Consider the following 20164-nt stretch of genomic DNA (forward strand, 5'->3'; position numbering starts at 1 on the left):
CAAACAACAACAGTGAGAAAAAGGTTCATGTAGATTTGAAATTAGAGGAAAGTTTGTTGTAAGTCAATAAGTGTTCTCATCTCAAATACTGGATGAACAGTGTGTGGGTAATTTGCGTGCAGTGAGTTATGCTGCCTCGACACACACACACACACACACACACACACACACACACACACACACACACACACACACACACGGTTTATAACTGTAATCCTAGTCTTACAATGTTAAATCTTCAACGTAAGACTATGTCTCATAATGAGTACATTACATAGCAATTTAAGTTTTTACATATGTCCAAAAAATACTGAAAAACACATTTTTGTTGTTTCTGTAAGCTGTTTAATAAGCAACCTGCAATTGTGACATGCAGCATTGGCTGGGTTAGCCGTTTAGTAATTAGTAATAGAGATGCTCACACCTTTTGATGTTCCTCTCACATTCTACTAAATGGGGCTCTTTTTCTGAATCTGTAGATTCACTTCTCATAAGGAGAAGTTTCAGCAGGAAGAAATCCCAAGTCTGTAAAGGAAAACCACTGTAATCATGATGCTGTGGTAGAGGAACATGTCACTATGTTAAGTGAACAATAAACAAATACTACAGGTGATACATACGTGTCTGCGTAATAACATTTCAGATTACAAGTAATAGAACATATGAAGAAAGGTGATGGTCATTATGAGTTATTTTGGTGACCACCCCAAACTTTGCCTGTAATGCTTCAGCAAGAACACTGAATATCTTATGACTAATAGTTAGATGATGTAGAAACTCCTATATATTTGTAAATGCAGGATAAATGTTGTCATAATGTTATGAAGTTTGCAAAGCAAATAATTTCTTATTTTGAACATTTGTTAAAAGAATACTGTAGGCTCAAGTTGTAAATCCTTCTTAAAGCTTACAGCCATTATTTTTACACATTGTAAAATTGCCGAACATGACACCCTTGTAAATGTTTATAGCTTCCCATATGATTGTAAGAACACCATGCTTTTAGCATTGTAACCATTATTATTTAAACACTATACAATGCCTAATTTCAAGTCCGGGTGACTTAACTGAACTTGACTGCATCAAATGTTAGTTCCCCCATCAAAGGAACTCACAATCACAGCTACCGGGCAACTGTTTGACACTCCACTGCTGACAAAAGTTCTGGCAGTGAAGTGGTGGGTTTGCGCTAGTTAGAGGAATAAGACAGGTCTACTCCCAGACTCAGAAGAATGGCGTAAAGGAGCCATCGTGTTCGGATGTGTCATGACCACACTGCAAATCCAGTCGCTCAGTCTGTTGGCGTACCAATAGGAACTGTATGAAGGCAGAGTGAACCTCTCACAGCCCCGTAACGTGGCTCATGAACAGTGTCATGCCTCACCAGTGACAACTGGTTTCAAACCGGACAAGAACTGCTATCAGCAAATGCGGGCTCTTCTTGACCAGTCTCGTGTGGATGAGAGAACTGCACGCAGTGGAGTTCTGGAGGTGGCTACTTCACACGAGGCCATTCCTCAGAGCGATACATAAAGCTGTGCATCTTCAGTGTACCGAACAACTCTGAAACAAGACAGAATCTTACTGGAGACACGTAGTATAGTCCGACGAGTCAATTTTTATTCTTTGCGAAAAATACGAGGTGTTGAGTGTTCTGAAGGTCCTTACAGACATTTGACCCAGCAGTTTCTTAGGCCAGGCGTGATTCTGTGATGTTTCGGAGGGGCTTTTCGTGCCAAAGCCTGGGCTCACTCGGCTGTATCACAGCAAATGTGAACTAGGTCGTCCATTTTGAGATTCTTGGTGACTAAATGTTCCCCTTTCTCCTACATCTCCATAATGAATATGCTGTAATAACTCCTATCTTCTAAGATTACAACAGCCAAGTTCACTGGGCTGCACATGCATTCCTAGTTTGACAAACTTGGGCACCTCAGTACACCTCAACAGACTCACTATATATGCCAATCTTGTCCCCTTACAATATGTCTAGGATTATCTGGAACAGAAGGTGAAACATAGCAATCAATATCCCTGCAATTTGGTATGTGTAGAGGATCTAATCATTATTCAGTAGTTTCAGCTGGATGTACTACCTGAAGAAACTTGGGGATGCTCTTTAATCCCATTACTGACGACAGAGGATCAGTATTAAACAGTATTAACGTAATGTCTCCTAAGACTGACAAATTTTTTATCTGGTGTGCTTATATGGAACATATCTACCACTAAGAACTAAATTATCACACAGTCATTGTGAGAAATATTAGCTACAGAAAGCAGAAAAGTATTCTAAATAGTTTGATCCATAGACTAACTACAATTTCAGCTTAAGAAAAATGTGTCAATGTACTAATGTGAAATAAATTAGGTCTACTTACAAAATGGGGAATAAGTTTCAGTGGCAATATTTGTTTGTTGATGGCCATGATGACAAATTTTCTGCTGCTTTCTAGAACTTGGGTTTTGATCTGGAAATAAAATATATAAAGCTTCAAGTAACAACAACAACAACAACAACAACAACAAAGGAAATAGGAAAGTGAAAATATCTCCTTTTGGATGTTTCTACAACATGAAACGCAATAGGCTACCAGGACAACTATTTCTGGAATGAGATGTCAAGAACAGCCTGGATAACATAAATAAGAAAAGAACAGGAAAGTAAAGCCATTAAAAGGCTAGAAATAACAGACAGCAACACTTTTACAATTCATGTACTTTATTTTCAAGGGGATTGAGGCAGGAAAAAAGAAGAACCACAAAGACAGGAAAAGGTAACTTGGTGACAAGATGAATGAGCAATGAATGAAACAGAAAGAACAAGGACTGTACAGAAATTGAATTTTGTTATGTCATGATGATGAGAGAGGTCACATCATCCACTACGTGAACAACTTTCCACTACAGACATCAGTCCTCGTTGCCAAAATTGGACGATTGAAACTGGAAAAACATTGTGTGGAGTGACAAATCACAGTACACAATTTGGTGCTCCGATGGCAGAGTGTGGGTATGGCGAATGCCCAGTGAACGTCATCAGCTAGTGTGTGTAGTGCCAACAGTAAAATTCGGAGGCAGTGGTGTGGTCATGTTTTCCATGGAGGGGGCTTGCACCCCTTGTTGTTTTGCAAGGAAATGTCACAGCACAGGCCTACATTCATGTTTTAAGCACCTTCTTGTTTCCCACTGTTGAAAATCAATTCAGAGATGGTGACTGTATGTTTCAACAAGATCAACCACCTGTTCATGATGCACAGACAGTGGAGAAGTGGTTACATGACAATAACATCCCTGTAATGGACTGGCCTACACAGAGTCATGACCTGAATCCTACAGAAGACCTTTGGGATGTTTCGGAATGCTGACTTCGTGCCAGGCCTCACCAACTGACATCGACACCTCTCCTCAGTGCACCATTCCGTGAAGAATGGGCTGCCATTCCCCAACAAACCTGCCAGCACCTGACTGAATGTATGCCAGCGAGAGTGGAAGCTGTCATAAAGGCTAAGGGGATGGGCCACCACCATATTGAATTCCAGCATTAAGTCATTTTCAGCCAGGTGCCCGGATACTTTTGATATCACATAGTGTAGAAGTAATTTTGAAAGCAACACTACTGCACCCAAATACTGGAGTAAAACATGACCAGTGTAAATGCACCTTTTGAGAAAAGCAGGTGTACCGTATAATAATGCTTTGCACCACTTTACATCCCCCACCCCCCCATTTGGGTAAAACTGCCAATCCCATTCTTGCAGGAAACAGGTGTCTACACACAAAATCTACATTGCAAGCTAAGAAACCAGTGGCAGTATTATTCCAAAAACGCACCCGGAAGCTTCCCGACTGCTATATACCCTGTTTCCAAAACTAAGGAATCCACATTTTCTACTGCCTGTCGGATGTGAATAGCTCCATCCTCAAATTTCCTCATGAACATAAAAATCAAGTGGTTCACATGCTGCTATTTACGAGAAAAGTCTCCTGTGTGTCGGCAGCATTTGTATCTTTATAAAAAATGATACCTGATGAAGAACCTGGTGTCTTTAAAAAAGATGATCTCTCACAAGACGTGGGTAGACAAAAATTCAGAAATTGAATGTCTTCTTTCCTGATCAATGTTCTTGTCAGACTGTGCAGCTGTGCAGGGAGAGACTGCCATGGTTTCTCCCATGGAATTGATAGTATTCACCCGGTCAACTGTGCAGATGATAAAATTGGCTGGATGAAACTTTCACTGATTATGTTAGGATACTCAGGTTGTGCACTCTAGGAAGAAATCATGTCCATTGCTTCATCTAACTATGTGGATCTATGGCTTCATGTTTTCTTCCAGACCTGATTGGCCAATAAAAATCCCTCTGACAAAACGTATGATATTGAGCATTTTTAGTACAAAGGTCCTGATCACGGATACTTTCCAACAATTCGTGAGCCCAGTCATCATTTCACCCTTCAGCAGCTCCAATGACAGTATCTGTTAATTCAAGTATCATCACTTTACAAACAATATTTTGATTTGCATTTGGAAGTTTGCTAAATTTCTCCCAATTTGCTCATCACAATAATAGCAGTGTTTATTAACATAAAATACCTTCCTGTATGATCGAAGATTCAACACTGACTGTGAAGAGCCTTTGGCCAAAGACGATCTAATCAGTTTTGGGTTACTGTACTACTTCTGACAAGCATTGTGCACTTCAATTTCAGCCAGAATGGTTAATGACTTATGATGTGCTACACACCACAACATGTAAATCGAGGGAGATCTATGTACCTGAAGGTGGGACAGATTTATGTCTTCCCATTGGAAATTTCATTTCACTGAATAACTTTGACTTACAAAACAAAAAAACAACAAAATCGAATTACTTTGACTTTCAAGTGCATTAATGCTTAACAGTGCCTGAAACTGAAAAACAAGTTTCTTTTGTAGCACGAAATTCCATGCACTACGTCTTTGATAATTTGTCATTTTTCATTTGTAATAGTAATTTTTGAGTTACAGGGGTTGGAGTCGACTTTTTAGCTAAGCTAGTAAAAATGAACTAACTTTGACAACTGATTACAACCAAATGGCTGCAATGATTTTGATGTTTAAGTAGGTCATTCGATACAAAAATTTAATGCTCTTTCATTTTGGTAAGGGCAACGTTTCAGTAGGATGCGCAGTTTCTGAGTAGTGGGCAAAAACCTTAAAAAAGTGCCAAAATATCTTGGTCTTTTGGCCGCAAAAAGATGTCCCGAGGGTTCTGGAGATCAAAAATTTGGATTCAACAAACTCTCAACTATAGACACAAGATAAAAAAATCCTTCTACCTCATTTTTTGCAAACAACAGGCTTTCTTTGTGACGCCATTACTGGACTATGTGGGGGTATGAGGTGATATATACCACTCCGAAAGAGTGACCTGTGTCTCTGCATCTTCTTATCACTGAATGATACTTAGAACTAAAAAGTAAAGCTATTGAAAGTGCAGCTACAGGTACTTGTGTGTGTGTGTGTGTGTGTGTGTGTGTGTGTGTGTTTTGTTTTGGGGGTGGGGAGGGATGGGGGAGGGAGATATTTTTATTTGCACATGCCGAGCTACGATAATGGACAATGTAAGTATTCAAAACAGGTTGACAATCGCAACAATTTCACCAGAGGGAATACCTGTTTGGATGAGAAAATTGAACTTCATCAAATTGCCAGCCCATTTTGAAGATGTATCGAGTTCCTACGAATGACTCTACAAGCAATGGACATTAGGTTAGGAGAAACAAATGAAATGTTCTTTGAGATTTATTTGACAGCTGATTAGGAATACTGGTGTAAGGTACTGATGCAGTCCAATTGAAAACAATATACAAGTTATTAGTTCAACTTGGACTTCATACTTCATTTGGTTGAAGCTTAAAGTGTGGTGTAACTTTCCTTAATTACAAGCAAGATTTGGCAAAGAAGAAGTCTGGTTAGCCTTATAAGATATCACGGTCAAGAATAAAGCTAAAGAGGATCCAATCAATATTGGCATTACAGAGCAGCACGAATACTGTAAGAAGGTTCAAACAAGTCTTCGGAATGAATAAGAAATGGTACACCTCTGTATTACATAATTTACAAGTTCAGATGTTGAAGATGAAGTGTTCATGTTGCAACTGTGACAAAAATAAAGAGGACTCAAGGAAGGACTTGTGGTGCCCTGAATAGGCTGCTATAAATAATGCAAACTGCGTGTACACTCCACCTTAACTTCAACACTATCTTTAATGTGGACACGACCACCTGGCAGCTGTACACACAGAGGAACAGCCACTGCTAAATTGTGGTTCCACAGTTGCAGAGCATATTGCAGGACTCATCATGCACAACTTCAATGGTCTTTTCAAGCCCCATCCCCAGACAGCGAACATGAGAATTGTTCTCACAACACATCTTCCAAACCTGTCGTCCTCCTGGCCACAATCTCCACCAGCCCCTGCCATGCACCTTGTAGAGATGCATTCCAGTCATATGTCAGAGCAAAAATGCTCATGACAGAGTAGTTGATAAGTGGTGAGCACCCCAATGTTGGGAGGTGTTTTAAATTGCAGATGCTGATGCCAGAGCTAACGATCCAGGACTGTAGAGAAGTGGGTAGCACTCAGAGACGTGGAGATGCGAGTTCCACGGAGTGGGTGCTGTGGAAGAAAGAGCCCCATGAAATCTAAGAATGCAAAATGTCAAAGATAATAAATGTATTGTAATTGTTAACTATCATGTTCAGTATCAGATCTGTTATGCATGTAGTACATAGAGGCAGTAAACAATTTGGTAGCTGTCCTCATTTATCATGTACCGAGTTGAAATTCTTAAGATTATATAAAAAGGTAAATTGCATCTCACTTCTTATTTATGTGTTGGAGTGAATGAAAATGAGAAATTAATTTTCAGCAAGTTTATCTTCAGCCTGTAACAGCGTGAAGTCTGAGCCAAGTTGGAGGAAGAAGGCACACAGATTCAGAGCACAGACTAGCTGGACCCTGATTAATAATACTTAAGAGGGGCCAAATATTCAGTAAACAACTTTCGTTGTAAATAAAATGAGTATTCAGGTGGCAACTTATTTAGGTGTTTAGTGCTTGAGGTGAAGTGCAACAAACTATATAACAAACTACAACACCGTTCAAACCAACTCGAAACACTTCATGTGACGATCTTGCAGCTACAAGACAGATAAAGTATAACAAAAAAGTCAAATCTCAAAAAAATTTCGTAGGGAAGCGCCAAGGAGAAAACGTGTTGCCAAGGACAACGAGAATTCAACAAGATGTTCTATACAGTACCGACATCAAACTGAATCAGGCACAAATAATAAATTGGGTGAAAATGCAAGAACTCTGTTGGGGGAGAAACGAAGCAGTATTCACCCAAGGGCAGTGTGTGCTCTACAAGCAGTCATCAAAAGACAGCAGCGCACTCACAGTCATTGACATATTGCAGCCTACATGCAGTTCATTAGCAGCATGCAGCCGTCCACAGATTACAGACCCCGCGCAGCACATCGGCAACACGCAGCCTTGAGCAACTAGCCGTAGAAGTGCAGTACGTCGCCAGCATGCACTATAAAATTAACGGTGAGCTGTGCTTGCAAACAATTTAAGAAGTTGTATGTGTTGTGAGTGATACAATAAGACAGTGTCAAATAGAATTAATTTTCAAAGTAAAACCCTCAATATAGACAGTAAGCATACTGATTAGAGAAATAAAATATTTGTTTATGCCTGTCATTACAAGAAAGATGACCATGACATGAGAAATGAATTTAGAAATAATTTTGGGAATATCTGATGAATTTACTAAGCAGATACAAAATCAGTTTAGACGTTAATAATAAAATACAGTCATCCAAAGAAAAGGTACTTACCAATAATAATGACAGATTCGCTTGATTTGATGAGAAACTTGAGCATTTGAAGGAGTGTTTAGTGAATACACCAGATCATCAATGTTTTTAAAAACAAAATTCATACTGAAATGCTTAAACAATGTGACCTTGTACATAACGAAATTCAAGAACGTATTAGCGAAATTCATACTGATGTAGATAGTTTGCAAGAATTTGCAGTAAAAGAGTGTAAACTAGTAAGAGATCACATCGCAGATGTGCAAAATCATGCTCAACTTTAAGGGCAAAGGAGGGAGAACAGAGATTCCATTTCTTCACATGATATCTTAATGGGTTTGGAGGAGAAAGTACAGGCCTTAGTACAATCAAACATTTCAAGAGAGTGCACTAAATTTAAACAGCATACAGCTTTACAGGGATGAAGTAACTCATCCAAATAATGAATTTAAACGATTGTGAGATGAGTTAGTTAAAACGTGACAAGAAATCACAGAAAGTCAGTGCAGAGGAAAATCATTAGATACAAATAGTTTTTTAGAAGAACTACAATTAGGCAGTAGCATGAACCTATAGAAGCATTTCCCAAAGTTTAAATCAGACAGAGATGTACACCCAACATACTTACGAGTTTTTTTGACATCTTTACCTCAAAAATGGGACGATTCTCAGAAAATAAATTTTGCATTAAGTTATCTAGAAGGGGATGCTGCTCAGTGAAGGAATGCTACTCAAAATAATTTACTTCATGGAAGGAGTTTCAAGATAGATTTAAACATAAATACTGGTCACAAACAATACTGGAAAAATTAACTTTAGAATCACTCGATCCAACACGCTACAATACTTCGTGGGGAAGTTTCAAATAGTTTACAGAGTGCCATTTAACACAATCTAAATATTTAGACACCCCACTGGACTTGTCAGACTGGACTGTCCAAAAGAATGCGTTATTTTGGAGAGTCAAGAAAGTTATACTAAAATGGAGATTGGTATACCACAAACAGTGAAGTTCAAGTTAATTAATTTTATTCACGGAGGGTATGGACATTTTGGAGTACGCAGATGTATAAAACACATGATTAAAATTTACTACTTTAAAAACTTAGGTCAAAAAGTATTATCAATAATAAGATCGTATTAAGTATGTCAGAGGATGAAAGACAATAATCAAGTAGTGTTGTATAAGCTGTCCAAGGGACTGCATGGCCTTATAGCAATAGACTTCTTTTGTCAACTACCCACGAAGAGGGGAGGAGTGAATATCATATTTGTACTAGTAGTGTGTTGGTCAAAGTACTTTATGCTCTATCCAACCATACAAGTTAACACTGAAACAGTAATTAGGTGTTTAAAGCAACATTTCAATGATGTAGGAAAACCTCGTAGAGTACTGACAGAAAATGGACCACAGTTTTACCAGCCAAGCCTTTAAAGAATTTTTAGGATGGGAAAATGTTAAACACAATGATATTTCAAAATAACATCCACACAGCAGCCCTTGTGAATGAATAATGAAGGAAATTGCTCAACTTCATAGAACCAGTCGATCAAAGCAATGTACAGGTTGCGCGCAATGGATTTCAGTTTCAAATGATGAAATGATTATTAACAAACTGCAATAGTAAAGAAGCTACATGATGCACTTAATGGGAGTTTATGGGTAAGGAACTTATACCAGTTTTGGTTCGACCCAGGGAAGGGATGACCTCAACCACTTTGTAGGAGTTTATGGGTGAGCTGCTCCAGAGAAGGGAACTTATAACAGGTTCAGGTGGACCCGAGAAAGGAAGGACCCCAACAACTTTATGGGAAGAGAGGTACATCACATTAGCGAGGGTACGAAGTTATAGGAAAGAGTACTTAATCCCTGGAAGGGCAATGTTGAGAAGTGTTTATGAGTATTACCACTTGCTCAAGGGTAGAGACCCTGGATAAGGGAGCTTTTAGTCCAGATTGATTAAATAAAATTATTGAAGTCAAGTAATTTACCTGTCACTGAGGACACAATGTAATCCCAGAGTGCTCTGACATTTGATCCTAGAAGTACACATATTTACCTTCCCCGAGAAAGAAATAGATTTTTGTGGTAAGGTATAATGTAATATGCGTCAATCGTAAAACAAAACACTAAGAAAGCAGCTACACAGGTAGCACAGTACTTGTGGCGTGCACATGAGTTTTGTTTTAGATTAGGTTCCTCCCCATGGGGAAACAAACCGTTGGCCTGAAAAATTACAAGTTCGTGTCACTGATGTAGGTGTGCCAACTGTAAAAATTGTTATTTTGCCTAAAAAGGTCATTCCAAAGGATTTAAATAAGCTTAATCTCGTGTTAGTAAATTGTCGAAGTGTCTGTAGCAAGATCCCCGAGTTACTCTCCGAAACAAACAGTAGCAATCCCAATATTGTATTAGGTACCGAAAGCTGGTTGAAACCAGACATAAAAAGCAGTGAAATTTTGAACTCAGATTGGACAACGTTTAGGAAGGATAGGACTGATGCTATGGGAGGTGGCGTGTTCATTGCAGTTAAAAGCTGTTTAAACACAGTTGAAATCGATAATGGGTCGGACTGTGAAATAGTCTGGATAAAGTTTTCAATCAGACAAGGATTGACCATTGTATTAGCATGTTTTTATAGACCACCAGAGTCTGCAACAAACATCGCAGAACGTTTCAGGGAAAGTCTTGAGTACATAGGAAATAAATATCCAAATTATCCATTAGTTATAGGTGGAAACTTTAATCTGGTATCCATTGACTGGGAAAATTATACGTTTATCACAGGGGGCAGAAGCAAAGATTCGTGTCGAAGTTATTCTAGGAGCACTCTCAACATACAACCTTGAGTAATTCGTTAGAAAACCAACTCGAGATGGGAACATATTAGATATCTTGGTGACAAACAGACCTGATCTCTTTGAGGAAGTTAATCTAGAAGAAGGTATTAGCGACCATAATGTTGTTGTGGCTTCTATGTCAGTAGAGCTCCAAGCATTCATTGCGGGACGCAAGATACTGAGCATCTTTGGTCGGAATTTAAAGGTATTGTCCACCATGTGCTAGAGAAGTATGTACCTAGGAAAAATATAGGGGAGAGAAAGTATCCACCTTGGTACAACAAACATATTAGGAAAATGCTGAGAAAGCAGAGAATTATGCACAGTCATTTGAAACGTAGTCACTGCCCCACTGACAAACCGAAATTATGCGAAATGAAAGCAGCTGTCACAAGGACAATGAGATTCTTTTAACGAATTTGAAAGCAATATTTTATCTGCAGATTCTAAAAATAAACCCAAAAAGTTTTGGTCGTACGTAAAATCTATGAATGCTACAAACAATTCAATACCTTCTCTTGCTGACAGTATGGGTAATGTAACCGATGATGATAAACAGAAGGCCAACATTCTAAACCTAGCTTTCAAAAACTCGTTTACAGTAGAGGACTGCAGCACCATTCCCCCTTTCAATTATCGAACAAACGCAAGGAAGGCTGATACAGTGTTTAGTGTATCTGGGATTGTAAAACAGTTAAGATCCTTAGATGCCAGGAAGGCATCTGGCCAGGACGGTATCCCCATAAGACTATATGTTGACTATGCTATAAGTATAGCACCATTCTTTTCCATCATCTATCAGAGATCATTGGAACAGTGGGACGTTCCATGTGACTGGAAGAAGGCCCTGGTCATAGTAATCTATAACAAGGGTAGATAATTGGATGTACAAAATTACCGGCCAATTTCACTGACATCAATTTGTAGTAGAATCATGGAAAATATTTTGTGTTCAGATATAATGACTTTTCTTGACTCTGAGAAGCCCATCTGCAGAACAGTTTTAGGAAACAGCGATCACGCGAGGCACAGCTGGCCCTCTTTGTGCATGATGCAGAACAAGCTCTAGATACCGGCTCCCAGGTTGATGCCATATTTCTCAACTTTCGAAAGGCGTTCGACTCAGTTCCGCACTGTCGCTTGCTCCAAAGAGTGCGCCCTTACGGTCTATCCTATGCCGTATGCAGTTGGATAGAATGTTTACTGACAGACAGGTAACAGTATGTCGTCCTGAACCGGGTGACTTCAACAGAAACAAGAGCAACTTCAGGTGTGCCCCAGGGCAGCGTAATAGGCCCGCTGCTTTTTACAATTTACATAAACGATCTGGTTGATGGTACTGACATCAGCATTAGACTGTTTGCTGATGATACTGTAGTCTACAGACAGTATTATCACATGGAAGTTGTGAACAAATCAATGAGAATTTGCAGAAAATTAATGTGTGGTGTAATGACTGGCAGTTATCTCTCAATATTAGTAAGTGTAGCCAACTGCGTATAACAAGACGAAAATCCCCATTAATGTACAAGTAAAAAATAAATGCCAAGTCTTTGAAAGCAGTAGTATCCATCAAGTACCTGGGTGTGTCTATTCGAAATGATCTCAAATGGAATGATCAGACTATACAAGTAACGTGTAAGGCAAACTCTAGATTGTTGTTTATTGGTAGAATCCCGAAGTGATGAAATCCTTCAACAAAGGAAATAGCTTACAATACATTAGTTCATCCAGTCTTACAGTATTGTTCGTCTATATGGGACCCTAACCAGTTGGGTCTGATTCAAGAGATTGAAAAAGTTCAGAGAAAAGTGGCAAGATTCATGATTGGTACATTTAGCCACCGCGTGAGTGTTACAAATCTAATAGAAAGTTTGAAGTGGTACACTCTTGCAGATAGATGGCACGCTAAACAGAAAGGGCTGCTCACTAAATTCTGAAATCCGATCTTCACTGAGGATGTAGAGCATATATTATTACCACCAGCTTTCTAATCGCGAAACGATCACCATTCAAAGATGAGGAAAATTAGAGCTTGTACTGAGGCTTTCAGACAGTTGTTTTTCCCTCGTGCGATCCGCAAGTGGGACAGAGGGGGGGAAATATGACTTTGGCGCAAATTGTGCTCTCTGCCACACACCGCTTGGTGGCTAGTTGAGTAAATATGTAGATGTAGCTGTAGATGTAGATATATTTACTGCAATGATAAACTTCAAGAATAACTGAAAGTAATATGAAGCTAATGTGTGTATTTATGTAACACTCGTAAAATAATTCAAGTTGAATGTGTGGTCATGACACCTTTTCTCTTAGTGGAGGGATATGTAGTGACACATCCCATCCCTTGAATGAGAGGTATCACATCCTTAACTATGTATGTCAAAGAAAAGATGTATGTGACAGCATAGTGGATAAATGGTTAACACCCCACTGCTGGAAGGTGTTTTAAATCATAGGTGCTGTTTCCAGAGCTAACGATTCAGCAACTGTACAGAAGTGCTTAGCAGTCAGACCTGCTGAGGTGGAGACAGGAGTTCCTTGGTTCGGGTGGTGTGGAAGAAAGAGCTCCATGAAATCTAAGAATGCAAAATGTCAAAGATAATAAGCATATTGTAATTGTTAATCATCAAGTTGAATATCAGATATTTTATGTACATAATACACAGAGGGATATTTTATGTACGCAATACACAGAGGTAGCACACGAGACAGTAGCTGTACTCATTTATCATGTATTGAGTTGTAATTTTGAAGGTAACATAAGAAGATGAATTGCATCTCACTTCTTATTTATGTGGTGGAGTGAATGAAAACAAAAAGTCAATTTTCAGCACCTTTATCTGGAGCCTGTAAAAAGGTGATGTCTGAGCCAACCTGGAGGAAGAAGGTACACAGATACAGGGCACAGACTAGCTGGACTCTGAATAATAATACTTAAGAGTGATCCAATATTCAGTAAACAACGTTCATTGTATGTTCGGGTGGTAACTTGTTTAGGTGTGGTCAAGTATAACAAACCAACGCGCAACCCAAGCCACCAAGAAACACTTCAGAACCTGCCCACCCAACCTCCATTTCACTCATTCTGCACTCACATGCTCCTCTTCACACTCTCTTTCTCTGTTCGACTTCCCCATCCCATTTCACTCCTCCATGCAGACATGTGAGACATGTGCCAGAGTGGCCGTGCACACACTCACTCACCCCCCCCCCCCCCCTCTCTCTCTTCCCCCCCTCCCCCACCCCATAGCCCATTCAATTGTCAGCCGTCCTTCCCTCCATATTCTTTCACTCACTCCACCCTGTGCAACTTCTCACTCCAGTCAACTACAGTGCACTAATAATCATCAATTGATGGTTCAATGGCTACCAACAGATTCACAAATAGATTTACCTTTGTTTTTATTCACATGTAAATTGCTCAAGTGCCATAATACAATCACATTACATTGATTCCACAAGTCAGTGGATAATATGCACTGCTTTACTCTATTACTTTTAGTATTAGAATAATGAGAGCTGAACAGTTCAATATTAATCTAACTTCGAGAAATGTTAACCACATAAGGATATAGACACTCCCTTATCCATGTTAAAAACAAACTAATGCTGATGACAAAAGAAAAGATCAGCGATTTACACTCATTAATAATAGAGGTTACCCTGAGTTAACACATATGAAAGACAGATTTGTAAAAATAACATTAAAAAATAATTTAAACTCTGCTGTCTGGGCAGTTGACGTCACAGTACCCGAGATAACACGATGTTCCCACTTGCTGGAGTTGACAGCAAAAATGCACACCGCTCACTCTCCAAATCATCTTCAGTGGAAGATTTGTGCAAGTACAAAGTACACTGTCAAACTGAAGATAGAAATGTTACTCATCTATGGAGAATGTAAGTTAGCAGACTGGTTATTTCAATAATGTTTTCTCATTCACAATATCCTCAAATAAAAAAATGCATCTTCATCATCATTTTCCTTTTATTGGGGTCAAAAGTAGGCATAATACTACTTGGACAGAGCAACTGTACACAAAGTGTCAAACAAAACCAATGCAATCGTCATACTCACACAAGCCTTCCACTGAAGATGGCTCACTGAATGACCAGTGTGCATTTTCCTTCTGTTTCTTTTTATTCGCTGTCAAGTTCAGCAAATGAACAAGTTTAGGGCTACCACACGTTCCCCCAAGTGAATTGCCCTGATATTTCCCTGATATCCAGATAAGTTTTAGCATTTTTCCCTGAAAATTTTGAGCTCTAAAGAACGAGAAAAGACATAAGTTGACAAAAAAACGTAGGGACTTCTGTATTTATAAACATGTAAGCAAAAATCTTAAGTACTAACATCAACATCTTTTATAATTAACACTATTTAGATGGAGAAAGTAAACCAAATGGTATGTGTGTTTCATTGAGAATACTGATGTTATTTTATTTCAATAAAACAAAACACATTTGGTGACAAAAATTATAATTTCCTTGGAGCTGAAGGACAGGCACAGAGGTCACAATTGTCACGTTGTAGAGCATGTTCTCCAACAGGATATGGGTGTTGCCAGTATACACTCTCTGCCTATGCCCATTCATCCTAATTGATAATTTGATGGTAGTCATGCTGATGTTAAAAGGTGGAACAATGTTGTTTTTTGGAGAAATCAACAGTACTTTACAGACAATGGTTAATAAGAGGTAATGAGTGGGCAATCTATAGAATCTGAAAAAAAAACAACTACAGTGCACACCACTGGTGACTCAGTATTATCTGGTCTGGAAGGTTTTAATCAGCTACTTCGACAGGCCGTTACTTCCTAAAATCAATCCCTCAAATGAGATCCATTCTGTCTGAAATTTTGCCCGCAACACCTAGAATAACTTTTCATCACCTTCCCAATCTCTACAATATTCTTGTTAGACCCTAGGCTTCTTTGGCTCCCATCTCCCTACCTTATGTCTCCTACTCCTGTGATCATCCCACTGCAGGCCTTGCCCTACGCACCCTCCTACCACCGTCTGTAGCAGCCCTGTAACTGGCAAAATATAAACTATCAAAGAGAGAGCCACCTGTGAAACAACACGTGTCATATACTAGCTGTTATGTAAACACTGTTTGGGCTTTTACATCGGCATGACTACCACCAAATTATCAAATAGGATGGGGGCATAGGCAGAGGGTGTATACTGGCAACACACAAAATCCTGTTGGAAAGCGTGCTCTACAACGTGACAATCCTGAACTTGGTGCCTGTTTCACCAGACGCACCATCTGGATTCTTTCCCCAGACATTAGTTTCTCAGAACTCCACAGATGGGCACTAGTGCTACAACATATCCATGATTCCCACCACCCACCTGGCCTTAATTTTAATTAATTTCTTGCATTTCTTCATGGTAACTACTCTTTCCTTCACTCCATTTTAGTGTTCTACATCCCTCATTGTCTTACCCGTCTATTTTTCATAGCCCCCTCCCACCTCTTGATACATACAATGCACTTAGCTTTTCACTGTTATTAACTCGTGCATGATGTTTAAGTGGTAATATTTGTCTTGCATATTACCCTGTGTTCCACCTTTAATTGCTCAGGCTTTCAAATCTTGTCCAATGCAGTCCCCAACAATCGGTCTTTCCTCTCTCATCCTGCGTGGTAAGTCACCCCTGATCCTTGGTAGTGAAATCTACCACTTTTTTACATCTCTCTAGACCTAGTCTTTTTCCTTCATGCCTCTTCCTTCCCCTTCAACCATTATACAACGTTCTTTTATGTGTGTGTTGTGCTTCCGCTTGGTGAGTAGATTTTTTATCTATTTAATTAAATTATTTTGTCAAGAAAGGCAGTTGCTCAAAGACCATCATGTACTTAAACAACACTGCTCAATATATTTTCTGTTTTGCTTCTCGATAAAAAGTTATTTAGGGCGCTCAAAATAAACGGAACACCCCCAATGATGTTTGCTAATAATCAACATCAATACTTATTATATAAATGGATGGTTGTATGAAAATAAGTTCTCTGGTACTGCACGCTGCAGTTTTTGAATCCACGTCAGATGGCATGGACGTCGAAGACCCCTAGAGGTCTCTGCACCGTCGCACTGTAAGCAGTGGCGGCGCATGCCTCCTGGCCCATATTTAATGTGAGTGTGCCACGGTGGAACACATGGTCCCAGCGGCCAATAGCGGCGTTCTCGATCATGTCTTTAAGTACCTCCCTCTTGCTCTGCCAGTCAGTCTAACCTTGGCGTACATCTATTGATAGCTCACCTCAGATAGCATATTTACATTCTTGTTCCAGGTACGAGTGGACGTGGTTGATTAGTTAGGTTCTTGTGACTCTGTTGTTTCTGTCTTCTTGTTCTTCGTAAGGTCCTTTGTTGTTAGTGTCTGTCCTCTCCCATACACTGAGGACTGTAAATACACAATTATATCGTTGTACTGCACTAGCTCAGGAGAGATGACATCAGAAACATTAAGCACAAGGTCAGTTTCTGCATAGTAGGGGCACGGACATACAGATATAAATAAGTATCTGGGCAATATCGAGTTTCTCCACTAAAATATGTGTAAGAGGCAAGTGTGTGTGTGTGTGTGTGTGTGTGTGTGTGTGTGTGTGTGTGTGGTGTGTGTGTGTGTGTGTGTGTGTGTGTGTGTGTACATGAAGAGACAACTTTCCTCCGTGATCACCCACAGCCTCTCATTCGCAGTGGTGATGGTAGATAGCCCTCTGTCTCCTGGTGTTAGTAACGGAGTTTGGTCACACTGGGTGATTGCTAGTGTGTAACACGTTACAAAATTTACTCTCACAGAAAATTCTAAAACATTCAAAAAAAAATTAGATTTCCAATATCAAAGATGTGTAAGGTTAAATTCTCATGAAATTTCTTCAATATCTGAAACCAAATATATCTGATGCTGTAGAATATCAAAATTGAATACATCAAATTCTGATTGTCAATATAAGTTGCAGTTCAGCTTGTTTTTGTCAGTCAAATTTTGACAACATTCAAGAGACGATCAAAGAGAAAAATACCAGAAAGTAAAAAGTTAATGTTCCAATGGTAAAGTAAGTTAAAAAAAAAATTGAATATTCAAATGGTAAACTGAATACAAAGAAAGAGAGAGAGAGAGAGAGTGTTTTTAGAAAAATTCTAAAAAGGAGTGCAATAAATAAGGGAACAAAAAGTAAACATTAACAGTGGGACAAGAATTAGAATAAATTCAGTTTGAAACAATGAAATGTGAAATAAACAAAATAGAGAACTAATGGACACACTACGCGAACATCTAGGAGTTACAGTACGTAGAAGCTACAATTTAAAACTTGAGGCATTCTATTATGATTCCATGAAAAAAATACAACGAACATCCAAATAGCATTGGTCGAAAGATGGACAAGACATGTAAGTACTACTGTGCAAAAAAATTTATGCGTATGCTGTATGAGTGGTACAGACAAATTACCAACACCACAAGTGCCACCATCAGAACTATTTGTTTATATGATCAGAACAGTTCCAGAATCAAAATATTTTCTACGACATATGCATCAATATAATTATTCCTTTCAGATGGAATTGTTCAGGGCTACAAAAATATACAATGGAGAAAATTGCATTGGGGTTTTAAAGTTCAAGAGCAAATTTATCACTGAATATGCTCTATAATGAAACACTGAAATTCGTACAAATACATTTTGTTGGTGATCAAAAACTCAGCATAGATAAGTGTTGTACTCACATTCAGAGTCTCCAATGAGAAACTGTTCTGGAGTTACAATGCATATTCCATAACCACAAATAACTATAAGATCATTATTTGGGCCAACAAAAGACCAACTGATGAGCATGAACTAAGGATTATTGTGCTTCAGGTCAATGAAGTTGCAGCAGCAGCAGCAGCAGCAGCAGCAGCAGCAGCAGCAGTAGTTGCTGGAACACGTTGCACTACGGTATCTGCGGATATTTTGGGAAGGTGAACACTATCTGATATCTGATCTGTTTACTTAAATAGTTATATTGCATTGTTGATTAATTAATTTAGTATACCATATTGTAAATTTAATGGGATGACTGAGGGAACAGTCCTCATGCCATCAACTGTGTGATATATTCTGACCTGGGCAACACAGGTATTGCAGTTAGTATAAATATAATCATCTAATTATGTGATAGTGGTAACACACAATGTTGGATGCAAAGCACATTGCCAATGGTTGTCACACAATATCCAAATTTATATGCTGATTACCAAGGTCACATAATTAAGACAATTACATGAATACTACCAGGAAAAGTTGGAAATAATGAAGAAATCTGGATTTGTTGTGGTTCACAGATACAAGATGGAAAGGAGGGGCAAGGAGGGAATTGAGGTAATGCTATCAATTAAACTGGGGAGTAAATGACGATGGAAGGAGAAATGGAATGGGAGTAGTAGTGAGTGATGGGTTAAAAGAAGTGGAAGGGAAAGCAGAAACAGATGTGAGGAAATAAAGAGTGATAGTTATTGGGGATTTAAATGCACAAGTTGAAAGAGAAAGACAAGGACACGAACGTGTGCTCAGACCATAGGATTGTGGCAGTCAAAATGAGGAAGGTAAAACTTGGGTTTCTGGCAAAGGAATGGTCTATTGGACAGGAACTCCTGGTTCGAGAAAAAGAAATGACGAAAAATTACATAATACAACAATGGGAAAGTCAGTAGTTGACTATATCCTCTACAACAGTGCAATGAATACGAACATCACAGATATTGAGGTAATAACATCGGAGGCCTCAGACAGCAACTGAGAAGAGAACAATGTAAAGTACTTCAGAAAAGTGAAGGAATATCTTCCTATGGATGAACCAAAAAATGGTGGAAGAGGAATGGGATAGATTTAAGAGAACATTACTAAGAGTGGCGGAAGCAGTACGTGGGAGGACAAGCGACAGAAAAAGATGGAAGGAACCACCACAGTGGATGGAGGAACAAAAACTATACGGCAGAAGAATAGTAGAGTGTCTAGTGTGTGCTTCCAGAGTAGGACAGCAGAGACACGAGAAGAGTGATAGGCAAGGCAGAAAGAGGCAAAAAGTCTGATGGCTGAGGAGAGAAAGTGGATGGAAGAATGGACTAGCCTCTAGCATCTGTAGACATCATACACAATCCTTCTGGTCCACAAATCTTTACTCACTTTCCAACTGCTGGAGCAACGGTGCCTTCTGGCATACACTTGGTGTTTTCTGTTTTCTCACTTGTTGGAACTTCTCTGTGCCTTCAATGGAGGGCAGCAGCAGTTGGAAAATGAATATTATGAAAGAGTGCATCAAGTCGTGATGCAAAAATTTAAATATCCACATTCTTTTGGAATCTCACACATTTAGGAGTCTATTTATATCTGCAAGTATATCATTCATTATGTAAATAAATATCGTTACCCAGTTACTAGCCTTAATGATCAAAAT

The 20164-nt window shown here is 39.0% G+C and overlaps 1 protein-coding gene across 1 annotated transcript in view; it reads right to left on the reverse strand.

The window, feature by feature from the left end:
• Positions 1-322: 322 nt before the first annotated feature.
• LOC126291866 (uncharacterized) overlaps positions 323-20164 on the reverse strand; it is a 57765-nt gene continuing 37923 nt past the window's right edge. Inside the window, exons 4-5 of the mRNA XM_049985587.1 lie at positions 2382-2471; positions 323-525 (exon numbers count right to left, since the gene is read on the reverse strand). Of these exons, the coding sequence (XP_049841544.1) occupies positions 482-525; positions 2382-2471 (134 nt within the window). The 3' untranslated portion in view covers positions 323-481. The remainder of the gene's footprint in view (positions 526-2381; positions 2472-20164) is intronic.

This window comes from Schistocerca gregaria, chromosome 9 (assembly GCF_023897955.1).
Source record: "Schistocerca gregaria isolate iqSchGreg1 chromosome 9, iqSchGreg1.2, whole genome shotgun sequence".
NCBI lineage: Eukaryota > Metazoa > Arthropoda > Insecta > Orthoptera > Acrididae > Schistocerca > Schistocerca gregaria.